The following is a 14,649-nucleotide window of genomic DNA, read 5'->3' as shown; positions in this document are numbered from 1 at the left end:
ATACGGGAATAGATTAAAAGTTTATCTACAATTAAAAAGACAAATGGAGTCTGTGGGAGGAAGTATGCTGAAGTTTTAGAGGTTCAAAGAAGTAAGAAGATTTTAAAAGTTTGAAGACGTTTTTAATGCATTCCTATGGGGAAAAAAATAGCAGAAAAAGTTAAATATTTAAAAAAATATAAATAGTATGAAAGAGAAAAGTCATAGCACACCTGTCCCGAAAAGGCCGCACGTTTTGATATTTGAATTGTTGAAATAGCACAAAGTATGAAGGACTAGTTAAATGCCGAAAAAAGGTAGAAAATGGCCGAACAGAATGACAATAACTGTGCCGTGTCCATGTGTGACCTTTGACTAATTTATCCTTGATGGAAGGTGTGTTATAGCCTACAACAAACATGCTTAGTAGGTGCACATATTACAAAAGACACATTAGCTAGTGATAGGCCTACTATTCATCTGCAAAGACTGCTGTTATGCGAGATAATTGTAGGCTACTCAGTTAAGACTATTTAGTGACATACGAAAACCATTGTTAAAGAATGCGAAACAGTCAACCTTTTAAAATCCATGGGGCGCTTCAGCCTAGTGCTTCTGTAAGAGTTTTGGTCTGTGCCAGGCTGGATCTTTACACAGCATTAACAAATTATGCAGTTTGAGAGTACAAAGTCTCCTGACTCTATCTGTGCCATGCATTTTATAAAACCCATACTCTTGAAACAGCTGTCTACTGTAAACTGATTGTTTCAGGCTTGTGTCGAGCTTAAGTGTTTACTACACAAATAGTTGATTTCCTTCTATATTTTGATTAAGATTAAGATGCAGGCTACTTTATTTATCCTAGGCTGAGAAAAGTGCAAAGAGAGAGATTTGTCACAGTAACCAAATGGTCTAGTAACAGTTTAAAGTGATCAAAGTAATATGAACTCTTAAAACATTGTATGCAAGATTGAAGTTTATCATCTAGCAAGAAAATTTAAGACATTGTTGCAGGCGATGAAAAAGCCATTAAAAAAAACAACATGCAGCTTTGGGCCACTTCGGTAGAAACAATGTTGCAAGCAGCAGTAACAGCAACAAATGTTTGCACATTATGCTCCTAAACAGCTTCAAACATTACGGCTTTTGTATGATTTTCAGTTAATGTATGGCAAATGTTGATACAGAATCAGTAGCAACAAACACAGAGGGCTGTGTGTTCATTTTAAGAAAATATGGCAGTTTACCGTATGTTTACCAACGCTGTGTCGAGTAAAGAGCAATCATTAAACACCTGTCACCCGTGGAGGCAATGCTGTTGCCATAACAACTATCTCCATTCATTCCTCTCCGCCCAACCCTCCGCACACCACTGCGCGCTGCGTTGGACTCTTCTGATTGGACAAGACCCGGACTACGTCAGACAGGAAGAAGATGGGTATGGAGGGTTGGGGGGTGGGGCGGGTGTAATACATAGGGCTGTAACATATGGGTTATACAATACATTTAATGTATAAGAGTGAATGGAACTGCTAACTCCACTCAACTCCACTTCTGACACTATGAAAACCGCCTTTAGTATGTTGGTGTCTCTTCACTGAAGGGTCAACAGCAGGTAGATCCAATGGGTAAATCTGAGTGGCTGTTTCAGGAAGTTTCAGATTGAGGAAACGTGGATTTGTAGCTTCGTCTCCCCGTGATTTAAGTGCAGAGGAGTGGGTGTCAGATCTGGCCTTTTGAACCCCGACTTTAAGCAGCTCGACGGTGTAATTGGTCATTTTGATTTGGTGCTTAGTGTTAGGCCTGCCACAGTGGAGCGGGGGGCTAAGATTGAAATCACTGCCTGACAGGCAGAACTCAGGGCAGCAGAACAGGGATACCTTCACTTGACGTGTAACAGACTTCTTCCTGCACGGTGCCACCAATCAAGACCAGAATATGGGGCATCAAGTGTTTACCACTCCGATAATCTTATGACTTTTAACGGCCTCGACGAACACATCAAAAGTCGGTATTTGCACACAGTTACAAAGTATGATGTGATTGGTTTGTGATATGAAACAGCGTTGAATGAAGCAGGAAACGTTGAGAGGGGGCCGTGATTCGGCAGTGTGTCTGTCACTCATTGGCCGTCTGAGATCTAAGGTTAGGTAGCGCTGTTCCGCCTCCTGCTCCTGCACACACACCGCCACAGCAAATGTTAGTTTGGATGCACACATTGAATGAAAGTCAGTGTAGCAGGCTGTGGCCACCAGCAGCAACGGAGGAGGATATCTGCACACAAGCAACTTATCGTCCGGTGTCGAGTTGAGTCAGCCGGTGAGACTGTGTCTGCAGAGATAAACTTACACATTGGCTGAAGATATTGGAGACAGGGGACGGTAAGAGACATTTTGCATGATGGTTAGCGGGGCTCTCACAGACCCAGTATTTCTGGTTAGATAGGTAGGTTAGCTAGCTAGCCCACTGACCAGCGTTACTCGCTGCTCATTTACCTTATTCTCTGCTGTTTGACCAAATGTCACAGCTGTGGTAACACTGTGATACTGGCACCGATCTGTTCATTTACAACTATAACACCAGTTTATATCCCCACACTGTGTGTGTATATTTCTGTGTGTCTGTGTGATTTTTGTGCTAACGCTACTGCCGGTACCGGAGCTGTTAACGTTAGCATCCGTGCTAACTTCAAGATATCACGTTGCATGTCATCAAGATGAGCCTGCTAGCTCCTTGCGCTAGCTCAACTGTGTGTGTGTGTGTGTGTGTGTGTGTGTGTGTGTGTGTGTGTGTGTGTGTGTGTGTGTGTGTGTGTGGGGTTACACACGGAGGGGTTACTAGTACTACCATGCAGTGTGAGGCTGTGCGGCATGCAACCAGATACCGACTCTGTGTGTGTGTGTCCAGGACCGGGCTGAGGCAATGCAGCGGGTCACGGTGCTGGTCGTAGCGCTGCTGGCGCTGCTGGCGGAGCAGTGCGAGGCGGACGGCGGCGGCCCCAGCCTCGCTGAGCGGGTCATCTGGGCTGTGAACGCCGGGGGGGAGGCACATGTAGACGTGCACGGTATCCACTTCAAAAAGGACCCATTAGAAGGGAAGCTTGGTAAAGGTGAGTTGGGGTTTTTTTTCTTATTTTTGGGGTGGTATGTCAACGGTTTAACTACTGAATACGCGTGTGCGCGTGCTTTGCTGGGCTTCACCTGCTCAGTGACATTGTGAAGGTACATGCTGCTCTCTCAGCCTCAGACATTTCCAGCAGAAACCTCTGCAAGGTCTTGCTTCCGCAAGTAACCACGACTTAATGAGGAGTCAGCACAGAGCTGCAGCTCCGCCCCTCAGCATGGAGAGGAAGCAGGTGATGATATGATCTAATTGACTGTAGAGTCTTTCTTGGTGTCGGTTTATGAGGCAGAGATATTGCAGTTGAAAGTTTGAGTGGACACGTTGTGGTAAGTTGCCATTTGCCACAGAACAGCACTGTGTTTGACTCAGTGCAAGAAAAAGGTCAGGGCTTGCCTGACATGAGGGATGATCACTTTTCCAGAAATGCAGCTTTTAATGGGGTCTGGTGAGCAGAATCTGATGCTGTTGTCCTCCATAGCTTCCGATTATGGGGTGCGTCTGCCAATACTGCGCTCCAGTCCAGAGGACCAGATCCTGTATCAGACAGAGCGCTACAATGAAGACACTTTTGGATATGATATCCCCATTCGTGAGGAAGGAGACTATATACTTGTTATGAAGTATGCAGAAGTTTACTTCGCCCAGTCACAGCAAAAGGTATGACAGTTAATGTTATGACCATAATCATCTGCATATTAGCATAATTTAAGTAACTGATATTTTCTGTGTATACAGTATGTTTTTTTCTATGTTTATGTATATTTTTTCTTTGATATCTAATATGTCAGGCATGTAATTTTTTGATTGTCACTGCATATGTATGTTCAGACAGTTTTCTTTAAGTAGTTTGAACACTCATAAATACACTCTGTGGATGGAAACATACATTTTGTGGATTTGCTGTGATCCACTGCTGATTTGGGAATCTATTTCTCTAGGTGTTCGATGTCCGTCTAAATGGCCATGTGGTGGTGAAGGACTTGGATATCTTTGATCGAGTGGGTCACAGCACGGCTCATGATGAGATAGTGCCTTTCTCTATCCGGCGTGGAAAGCTGAGCGTGCAAGGAGAGGTGTCCACTTTCAACGGCAAGCTCACTGTGGAGTTTGTAAAGGTGAGCTGTTCCTGTTTGAATAACCACAGCTTAATCACCGGCATTTGAAACAAGTCGGTCCTGTTTAAGCAGGTTGATTTTACATTAATGAGCAGATGTCAAAGGCAGTTGTGGGTGTGGAGAAATATGGTAAGAATTGGTCCCCATATTTTTTGTGTCATGCCCATGCATTAGTTCTACACATGCACATTTTCTCTCCATGAATTCACTCTGTTTGACTGTTGGACTATTAATGAAATGACACGTTTATAATAGGAAGCACAACAAGTTACCCATACAATATGTGCATTCATTGAGCTTGTTGGACGTGTTGGTATGAAGAAGTGAAATTGCCATTATGCCTTTCATGGGAAAGTTCCTCTTGGGACTTATTCAAAGTAGTCTGACAAAAATGACAGCACATTTACATAATCCTCATCTGAAATGCCAGTTGAAGTGTGTGGGTCATGCAAATGGTTTGGTTGGCCTCTGTAGTTATTGTTGTGCCACAGCTTTTTAACTTTGCTCTCACCTGACCGCTCTTCTCTGTAAATCACATCTCAGCTTTGTGGTTTGCTTGCCTGCATTGTCTTTTTCATAGATTTATGTAATTACATTATAATATCTTTTTTTAAAAAGAAAAGAAAGAAACAGCTGATAATATTGCATAAACAATAAATAACTGGATGACTTAGGGGTGAGTCGCCTGGCCATGAATCCATCATTCTTATTGAAAACAGCCTCTGATGAGGTTGGTAATTGTTTCACTTCTTTCCTTGTCACATTTTATTCTCTGGTAATACATCTACTGTGTCCAGCCACATGAAGAAGCTGTGCTGTTGGTAAATTGGCTCCTCTGCAAATTATTCACCAGCAATACTCCACTGTTTAGTCACTTCACACAAGCTGACAGTTACAGTGACAGTTTATTACATTTCCCTCTCTGGCTGTCAGCACGGCACCAACTCATACTGTGGTACTGGACTACCATCACATTCACTATTGGCATGCCTCTTTATTGACAGTCTATAGTTTAATTTGATTTCCTGAAGCAATATTGCTAAAATGCGTATGACTATACAAGGAGTGTTACATTGACTTGACACATCCTGTTTATTTAATCCATATTTGCACTACTACATTCAACATAGCCAAACATCACAGTCAGAGATTACGTTTGATTCTGTTTTGAAGTCTGGGAATTAATCACGATCACTCATGAGGTAGCTGGAGGCCGTGTGTGTGTGTGTGTCCCCCTCTGCCATGATTAGTATTCCCCTTAAGCCCTAATATTTTGCTTGTGGGGTTTGTAGAACATGTGGCTATAGGCTAAATTTGTAGGGCGACATACTTCAAAAAAAAAAAAAGAATTCCGCAGTGCCCTCTTTCTTTTTATTTTTTGTAGATCACTTGTTCTCTCTGTTTTCTTTCTCTAAAAAGTGAGAAATAGGACATACCGTCTGCTCTTTCTGCAGACTGAACACAAGGAAGAAGGCATTTCTAATGATTGTTTTTATGTCAAAGTGAGCATCATAGCAAGATATGGGTGCTCCAGCTTCCTACCTTGAAAGCAAAAGAGATTATTGACCAACCTGAAGCTGTATTTTCATAAATGTCTTTGTACCTTGAGTATATATTATTTTATTTAGTCATTCATAAGGTGTTTTCACATATAGTCCTTTAAAGATATAGAGTCATTGTATAGCCCTTTATTATATGTGTGTGCAGCTTAAGAGTGGTTTGAGTTCATGCTGAGATTTCACACACAAGCCACAGAAATGCTGACTAATTGCACCAAATTGGTTTGAATGGTTGATTGGGACCAACACCATTAACCTGTTCTCCTCTGTTTTCTGTCATAGATGCCTATTGCCTAATATTAATAATATTTTCTCTTCATCCACCCTGTGGTGGTGTTCTGCTCTGTGTTTCAGGGTTATTATGACAACCCCAAGGTCTGTGCTCTCTATGTAATGAAGGGGACATTAGAAGGTGAGTCCTGAACATGCTGTAAGCCAATAAGCACTTTGCATTAAACCTGTAGTATATTGAGTAGTTTCCGATGTCTGGTTCAACAAGTAACGTACAGAAAAGTGTAAGTACTTTTGTACAACAGTGGGGAAATCGTAACAGTGTTGCAGGTGAACACTTGGACACATCCAGACTTACTTCCTCCATCCTTTGTTTTATTTGACAGATGTACCAAAACTTCAGCCTCACCCTGGCTTGGAGAAGCCCGAGGAAGAGGAGGAAGAAGAGGAGGATAGCGAAGGAGGCGAGGAGGGTGGGAAGAAAAAGCTCCCAGCAGGTTCTAAGTACAAGGTCCGGTCCGGCCCCCGAACACCAAACCCGTACGCGGCCGACAACAGCAGCCTGATGTTTCCCATCCTGGTGGCGTTCGGAGTGTTCATCCCCACACTGTTCTGCCTCTGTCGGCTGTGAGCTGAGACTAGCCGGTCGAGGAGACGACAGGAGGACGAGGCGGACGTGGGACTATGAAGAGAGAGACGGAGAGGAGGGGGGGGGGGGGGTCGAAGTGACAATGGCAGCACAGGTAAAAACATACACAACAGGAGAGAGCTGAAAGCTTTGAGGAAAACCACAAGGACGGAAGGAACAAAAAAAAAAGAGACGCTAACTTTTACAGAAAGCCACTGCGAAGGCGAAGCAAAACGCTGCTGGTGAATCGTACCGCTGAGGAAAGGAGACGTAGGAAGTGTATGCTGTGCGCTTCTTTGTGAATGTGTTTCGCATCCACCTCTGCTGACCCTTTTGAACAATGTTAGTCATTTTCACTCAGAGACTGGGCAGGATTTACAGTTGCCAGTCTTCACGGTTTGAAACCACATTTCCGCAGCTAAGGGATGCTCAGGAGCGATTGGTCCGGGCCCGTTTTATAAACTTCAAAGCATTGTTTTGTACTGGGTGTTAACACTCCTGCTCAGCATCTGGTCAGACATGTTACCTTCAAATTGGAAATGGTGCTGCTTAGAAAATTGGAGAAGTAGAATAGAATCAATCCATCAAGCAAGACAGTTAGTGGAGATAAGTTGCCATTTACAAGGCTTCCATCTTTGTGTGTGTCTGTCCACTCAGATCTAGTTAGTCCTGCGTCGACGTGCCATCTTCTGTTTGTCATGAGATGTTGAAAGAGGAGAAACTGGTGTGGGGCCAGCTCTGCAGCTGGAGGGATTATTCGCTGTGTTTGCCTTTACATAAAATTAGGTTTGGCTTCACAAATTAGTTAATTAAGGGCCATAAAAAGTCTACTCAGCAGTGATCACAAATTGAAAGTCCTTCTCCCCACGGATAGATCTGTTTTTTTTTCAACTTTACAAGGTGTGAATGTTGAGCCTTCAAAAGTTTTTTTTTTTTTTCTTCTCCAGTAAGAGACGCCATACTTGCATTTAGTGAGAGGCAAAGTTTATGCTGTGAAATGCTAAAGTTACATTGCTGTATTTGAGGTGATCTTTGCCTTTTCCATTCATTCATCATGCATGCCTGCCTTTTTGTTTCACCAAAGAATGTCTTTTTTTATTGTTAGAAAAGGAAAACTTGGTGGCCTGTTAATTTGACAAATAGCTCAAACATTCAAGTCTGTGATGTGTGTGTGGCTGATGGTTTAACTGGGCAGTACGCTCACCACATGAAATTGATAACGGCTGATTCAAGTGGAACAGTTTTTCCACTTTTTTCATCTGTGGCTAGACTAGAGGGGGGAGGTTTTTTTGTGTGTTTGTCATCATTTTTTTGTTTGGTTTAAAAGAGATTTTTGTGTTGACTCTGATTGGGCCGTGAGCGTCAGTCCATGTTACCGCGAGAACAAGCTGCTGCAGCTCAATGTTAACATGATAATCTAATCATCTGTGCCAGTCAACACACTCTGTTTGATACAGAGTGGCTCTGCGTGTACAGTACCACACCTTTACCCACCTACACTAAGAGATGACAAAGCACAATGTCAGTGGAAGCAGAAAAATCAAATGTTTACCAGATGTTCTAGATCAACATCTGTTCAACTTTTCCACCTTCTTCTTCTTCTTCTTGGTCCCTCAGCCTTTTCAGATCTGTTGTCTTAAGACATTTTCATGTGGACTGTCTCCATTTTGGTAATTCAGTGTGAACTTTCAGTGCAATTAAGCTACATGTCCTGGTCCCTGAATTGATGAACAAACTGGGGATAACTCGTAATCTTTGAGCCTTTAGTTTTATTTTTGTCTCTACATGGCCATATTATCAGAGTCCACTTTGACTGTGTGTTAGTCTCGGCTGTTGTTGGACAATGATATTTGTTGTTGTTTTTTTGCTGTCCATGCGAAATGAAAAGCAGCTTTGTTCCTCATTTTTTTATTAGAGATGTGTTGTGAACCCTGCTATTTATGTATCTGGTTACCTCCCTTAAGTGCTTAGCTCTACTCCAAGGACAATTTTGTAACTTTGCCTGTCTCACTAATGCGTCTTAAATGTCCCCCCGACCCCCTCCCCCCGCCAGTATTGCTGTTGCCATATGCAGTACTTGAAAAACGGTTAATTCAGGTGTTGCAGATCCTCCCTCACTTCTCGATTCTCCTTCCCATTTTGATTGATGGTGGGCAAGTAGTTAGTGCCAGGAAACATTAAGTCTGTTTTTGGCGGGTTTTGGGGATGTCTGTTGATATCCTTTTTTTTTTTTTGAACGCTGTAAACTTAACTCATATTTAAGACATACACGCACCTTTTTTTCCTCTGAAAAGATGCAAAAAGTTCATATAATTCAGCACCAAAGTCACCGTGTTCTGTTTGTCTGCAAGTCTACACAGTTGCGTGTGTATATAAGGTACAAGGTCACACTTTTTTTTTATTGTGTGGCAACAGTTTGGATCTCATCACTTTTGTGTTGTAGCTGAGGTGTTAGGGTTTGTTTTGTTCTTTTTCTTTTTCACGTGAGGAAGACTTTGTGGCCTTTCTTCTGGGGAGGAAATGGTTGTTGGTACATAGTATAAATAAAAAAATTAACAGGCAGCCAGATAAACTGACTGCCAGAAAGTCAAATAAATGAGATTATTTCTGAAAATGTGGGATCTTCCATTTTATCATATATATAATTTAAATCAGAGTGGGGCTGATCTGGAGATGTTTTATAATACACTTGGATTTGTATGTTTGAATTTTTTCCTCAGGATCTGTTTTTGTTTTTGAGTTTTTAAAACGTGATATTTTATTGGTGTGACATTTTGCACTGCCTCATGTATTTTTAAAAAAAAAACGTCATTTTGTGTGTGAGCGTATGTATGTTTGTCTTTGTTGCCTTGAATCATTGAATACAACGTGCTTTACCATCATTCGCCTTGAGGCTACTCTTTTGTTGGCTTATATCAAATTAGCCTTTTTATTCTGTTGAAGACACTTTCCAGGGCTAGATGTTCATTCCACACAACGGCTCTTTTTTAGGAGGAAGGGTCTGTAGAGTTATTAAGATATCTTGAATCTGTTGCTAACCTCAACTTTTTCTAGGAGCAAAGCCAGTCAAAAACAAAAGTGGAAAAGGTTTGAGAGATCTGTGTGAAATCTAAATGTCCAGCACTTGTTTCAGACGGTCTTATATCCTCACCAGCCTTTTTCAGACCTGTTGTTGTCAGTACATCTCACAGCTGAATGAAACTGGAGTGGAATGAAGATCTGCTCTTTCTGTGTTTTGTTTGTTTTTTCATGAGAACCAAAGAATTGCCGTCATTCCATCCAAATTCTTAAGCACAGTGTCCGGACATGACACGAAAGGTTCTTGTTTTCTTTGATCTTTTTTCTCTTCCTCTCTCCTCTCACCTGGTCAGACAGTGAATAAACCAGGGGAAGTGAACATGTCATGTCTCGTCATCAGTTCTGTCACCACTAATTATCCGCCTGCCATGACACCGCTCTTGAAATTTTCATCCTAAAAAATTAGAGGCGTTTTTGATTGCTATGTAATTTTTGTTTTTGAGATAAATGTTTTCAGCTCGATGTTTTTTTTTTTTCTTTGTGTCTCATTTTCGAAGCAGCTGAACATGTGAGATGAATTTAAACAGACAAAATTGAACAGCGAAAACATCAGCCAGCTCCGGCCGTCGTCGTCCAGGCAGCAGACACATACACAAAACAAGCGAGGGGCCTGTCACCGATCACACAGCGTGTGTGTGTGTGTGTCAGTGAGTGTGTGAGACTGTGAGTGTCAGTGAGTGTGTGTGACAGTGTGTGTGAGAGAGACAGTGAGTGTGTGCTTAAAATCCGAGTCCTACTGTATAGATGTACGTGTGATGGATGGAGAAGCGCTCCTCTTGAGGGCTATAGGCAGCAGCAGGTGGAGTGAAAACTGTATTGAGCCCCTGGTTTTACCCAGATGTGACCAACATCTGCAAAATGGGAAATGCTGATAAGATGCTGTCTCTTTTTAATAAATGTGCTATTTTATCAGACTGTGTCGCTGCTGTTCTTCCAACCCAACGCTCCTGTGATGCAGCTTTCTGAGGATATTTAGTAATAGTCTGGTGTAGCCTATTTATCTTAGATATTTCCTTAAGGGTCAGAGATCAGCAGGGTCACTGCAACATGTACAGGCTAGGGCTGTCAAACAATTAAAAATTTTAATTGCAATTAATCTCAAAATTTGAGTTAGAGGGATAGTTCACCCAAAATTCAAATTTCACTCATTATCTACTCACCCTCATGTCGACTAAGAGCTGTGAGAATTTTCAGAGTCCTCCGTTCCTTCTCGGAGTTACAGGGGGGTCCGCGCAGCAGTATTTGTCCATATAATGGTTGTGAATGGATACCAACTTTCTTCGTCCAAAAAGACACACCAAAAAACATCCAAATACCTCCATACTGCACGTCTGTAATGTCCCTCTTGTATTGAAGCCCCGACATGAGAAATTGTTCCGCCGGTCAGACACAGGCAAAGCGAGTGAACCGAGACACGCTTAAGCTTAGAATATAGACTTATTTAATTTTTTCGGAACAATTTCTTATGTTGGGGCTTCAGTACAAGAGGGACATTACAGACGAGCAGTATGGAGGTATTTGGATGTTTTTTTGTGTGTCTTTTTGGACAAAGAAAGTTGGTATCCATTCATAACCATTATGGACAAATACTGCTGCACGGAGGTGAGTAGATAATGAGTGAAATTTGAATTTTGGGTGAACTATCCCTTTAATTGCATCTTTTTCTTTTTTGCTTGAAATAACAGCAATATGAATGGAAAAAAATATGAATACCATTCATGGTATTTAAAAGTCAGCTGTCAGAGAGAGAGCAGCCTCATTTGGTGACAAGAAGAACAAGTTCTCTAGTGTAGGACATGAGGAGAAAAAACATATGCAGGTTTTCTGTTACATTATAAACCTGCGTTAACTTTGACAACCTTAGTACAGGCTCTTTGTTTATCCAGGTGTTTTTTCCCCACCTTCTCTCACCAACTGTGAAAACTTCTTTAAATAGAAGCACATATCTGAAAGGTGGCGGGAGGAGAAGACAAACACAGCTGAACAAAGCACAACGCAGTCCACTTACTTGACAGGACCACACACTTGTGTCAAGAGCCACCGTTACATTTAATTTTATTGCCCAAAGAATGACTCCATAAACTTCCAGTATATCATATTCACTATTTACAAATTTAGAGATATATTAAAAAAAGAAAAGAAAAAAAGAAACATAACATTTATAAATTAATAGATTTGACATTGAAGTGCATCATTTCCATTCCATTCTTTTTTTAAAAGAGTAACTCAGCAGATATTAAAAAAAGCAGTTTCCAGTCTGTTTTCATCTATCTGTAGTACAGGGCCATGAACGGTGTGTGTGAGAGCTGAACCCCCGCGCCCCCACAGGACCGTGCTGCTCCGGCCTGGCTGCAGCTCAGGACCAGACCCAGGTCCAGAGGAGGCAGCGCTCCGGCCCCCCCATCCCCCCACACATCACCCTCAGTGTCTTGCAGAGCTCCAGGAGCTGGCCGATCCCCCCTGGGAGAAAACACTATCCGCCGCATGTTCACCAAGCTGGGCCCCCCCCTGGCCCCACCTGCTGCCTCCTGCAGACCCTGGAAAAGGAAGAGCAGATCCAGTCTGAGCTCCACCACGCTGCCCCGGGACCACACGCTGTACCTGGAGGAGGAGAGACAACACAGGCCTTTAGACTCAGACTTCAGATTTATTTATTTTTGTAAAAATGGGAACAGTACATATTGATGGACATTGACATGTAAATATGTGGGATTGTAGCCAAGTGACTAATTTCCATCTCCAGTCCCATTGGCAGGTTGATGTTAGACAAAAAGTAAAAAGCAGGACTAGGACAACAAAACACCTTGACATCTTACACAAAACATATATGAACGACATACATAAACCACCAGTTAACTGACCATAGACGGTTAAAAGAGTGGGTAAGGGGACCAAAAGGTTACTGAGAAGTTACGTGCTATAGTGCTAGTTAAAGTGCAGGATCGACTTAAATTGCACTGACGGGCGCTCTGCAATGAGGGATTTTGTGAGTAAAGGTAAAAATCACAAAGAGAAAGAGAGTTCTTACCTTGTGGGAAGGCCGCGCTTTGCCATGGAGGGAAGCACCGGATGGAGATCCAGGTGCTGTGGGTTGGAGAGTTGGAGGTGGAGCTCGGCTCTTGTTACTGTCAACGATAAAATCTCCCTGCTGAGGAGAAACTCCACATCTGTTTCTGGTGAAGACAAAGAAGAAGAGGCAGTCAAGGGTGTGTCATGTCACAGAGCAGCACACACACTCATGTCTCGCTCCATTCAGATGAATCCAGAGAATAAATCTCCAGCACAGAGGTGATGCTGTCACTCCTAATGCCAAGTTAATCTGTCAGCAGGAGATCCCAACCAGTCTTAAGAGACATTAAGCCAGCTAAGACTCATTGTTTGTGGATAACATGTTATTAACACCCTGCTTTCACTTCCAAAGCCTCTGACATTCATGCAGTGTCGCTCTTTAAACTCTTTATGCTGCATGGGCTTTTCTGAGCTTGAATGGCATCGCATACATTTACAGTCAAATGTCATTTTGGTATTGAAGACAAGTCTCTTTTTCCCCACTAATCCTCAGTGACTTCCATCACCTCTGAAGCCTTTAAAACTGGATCATATATACACTGCCTGTCCAGAAAAACACACTCTAACATTTCATTGGACTGCCTTTAGCTTTGATTACAGCACACATTTGCTGTGGCATTGTTTCAATAAGCTTCTGCAATGTCACAACATTTATTTCCGTACAGAGTTGCATTTATTTTTCAAAGATTCTCAATGGGGTTCAGGTCTGGACTCTTTGGTCACATTGGACCACATTTCTTCCTTGAAGTTAATGGTTCCCCACTCTCCTTCCAGTTTTAAATAATGTATTGGACAGTTCTTAACCCAATTTTAGTCTCAGCAATCTCCTTAGATGTTTTATTTGCTTGATGCCAATAATTTGACCCTTCTGAGACAGATGAACTCTACGACCACAGGATGTGTCTTCCAACATGGTTGTTTAAGAAATGAGAGTTCAGTTAGGGTTGGATAAGTTGAAACATAGCTGAAACATAATCATCCATGCAGTAATTATCCAATGGGAGGCTCTCACCTATTAGCTTCATTATATCCAAGTTGTGACTTTTTTTGGACTGGCAGTGTATTTTGATAATGAGGAATGAGGTTAGAGTTGGTCATGCTGACATCTTGGGTGTTGCATAGGTTTATAATCAAAGAACCAGTTCAACCTAGTGACAGTGATGCACCACTGATAAGAGGTTTGCCCTCTGTGCCTCCAGGCCATGTGGGGCCACACTACATCAACCTCATGGACTAACCTGGTTGAGCTCAGGCCATCAGGTTGTCTGTTCTCCTGCTAGGACCTGCTAACTCCAGACCCAGTATTATGTGAAGAAGAAGAACCTGATTAGAAGAAAGCCTGGTGGGTTTGGTCTTACCTCCTCTCTGGCGACCTTGAATCCCTTTGACGCTCCTGCAGTCCAGTCCCTCCTGACAGCAGTGGTAGACCCTGCGGACGAAGCTGAAGAGAGCTTTTCCTGGGAACACCGGGCCCGGGGGGGCGCCCGGAGAGAAAGGACGAACACGAAGTTGCAGCACCGTTGCGTTATCCCCAGGAGCGCGTGGCGTGTTCTGCAGCCACGGCGCCGCCAGCTCTGCGCACCGCTCCCGGTGCTTCTCAGTCCGCCTCGGCGCGTCCGCGCGCACAGACTGATCCTCTCCAAATCTCAGCGTGTCTACCGCGCGACCGAATACTCCAGTGTCACTCGTCACCGCGGAGAGGAGAAATAGAAAAATCCAAATACATTTCGAGGAGGTCATGGTGAGGTTTCTAAATCCGGATCTTTGGATCTGCACCGAGGAACAACAGCAGCTCCTGTGTGGCCAGCTCTGCACCGGAGAGTCTGCCCTGCCTGCTATATACCCCTCTGACAATGGGAACATCTTA

At 42.9% G+C, this 14,649-nt stretch overlaps 2 protein-coding genes across 2 annotated transcripts; one reads left to right on the top strand and one right to left on the bottom strand.

Annotated features, from left to right (window-relative positions):
- The first annotated feature begins 2,190 nt into the window (after window positions 1–2,190).
- On the top strand, window positions 2,191–9,517 carry mlec (malectin). Its single transcript, XM_085787432.1, has 6 exons — window positions 2,191–2,360; window positions 2,887–3,088; window positions 3,581–3,759; window positions 4,041–4,217; window positions 6,131–6,188; window positions 6,394–9,517. The coding sequence occupies exons 2-6, from the start codon at window positions 2,902–2,904 to the stop codon at window positions 6,636–6,638; spliced, it is 846 nt and encodes a 281-aa protein (XP_085643558.1). The 5' UTR covers window positions 2,191–2,360; window positions 2,887–2,901; the 3' UTR covers window positions 6,639–9,517.
- A 2,220-nt stretch (window positions 9,518–11,737) lies between these two features.
- On the bottom strand, window positions 11,738–14,560 carry LOC146981866 (uncharacterized). The gene is made up of 3 exons (XM_085788210.1): window positions 14,141–14,560; window positions 12,742–12,886; window positions 11,738–12,314 (listed from the first exon to the last, which is right to left on the bottom strand). The coding sequence occupies exons 1-3, from the start codon at window positions 14,520–14,522 to the stop codon at window positions 11,981–11,983; spliced, it is 861 nt and encodes a 286-aa protein (XP_085644336.1). The 5' UTR covers window positions 14,523–14,560; the 3' UTR covers window positions 11,738–11,980.
- Between the last annotated feature and the right edge of the window lie 89 nt (window positions 14,561–14,649).

The sequence above is a fragment of the Trachurus japonicus genome, chromosome 9, assembly GCF_045865225.1.
Source record: "Trachurus japonicus isolate A0001 chromosome 9, Traja_1.0".
Lineage (NCBI taxonomy): Eukaryota > Metazoa > Chordata > Actinopteri > Carangiformes > Carangidae > Trachurus > Trachurus japonicus.
The sequence above is the reverse complement of the archived record's forward strand: the minus strand, read 5'-3'. Positions and strand labels throughout refer to the sequence as shown.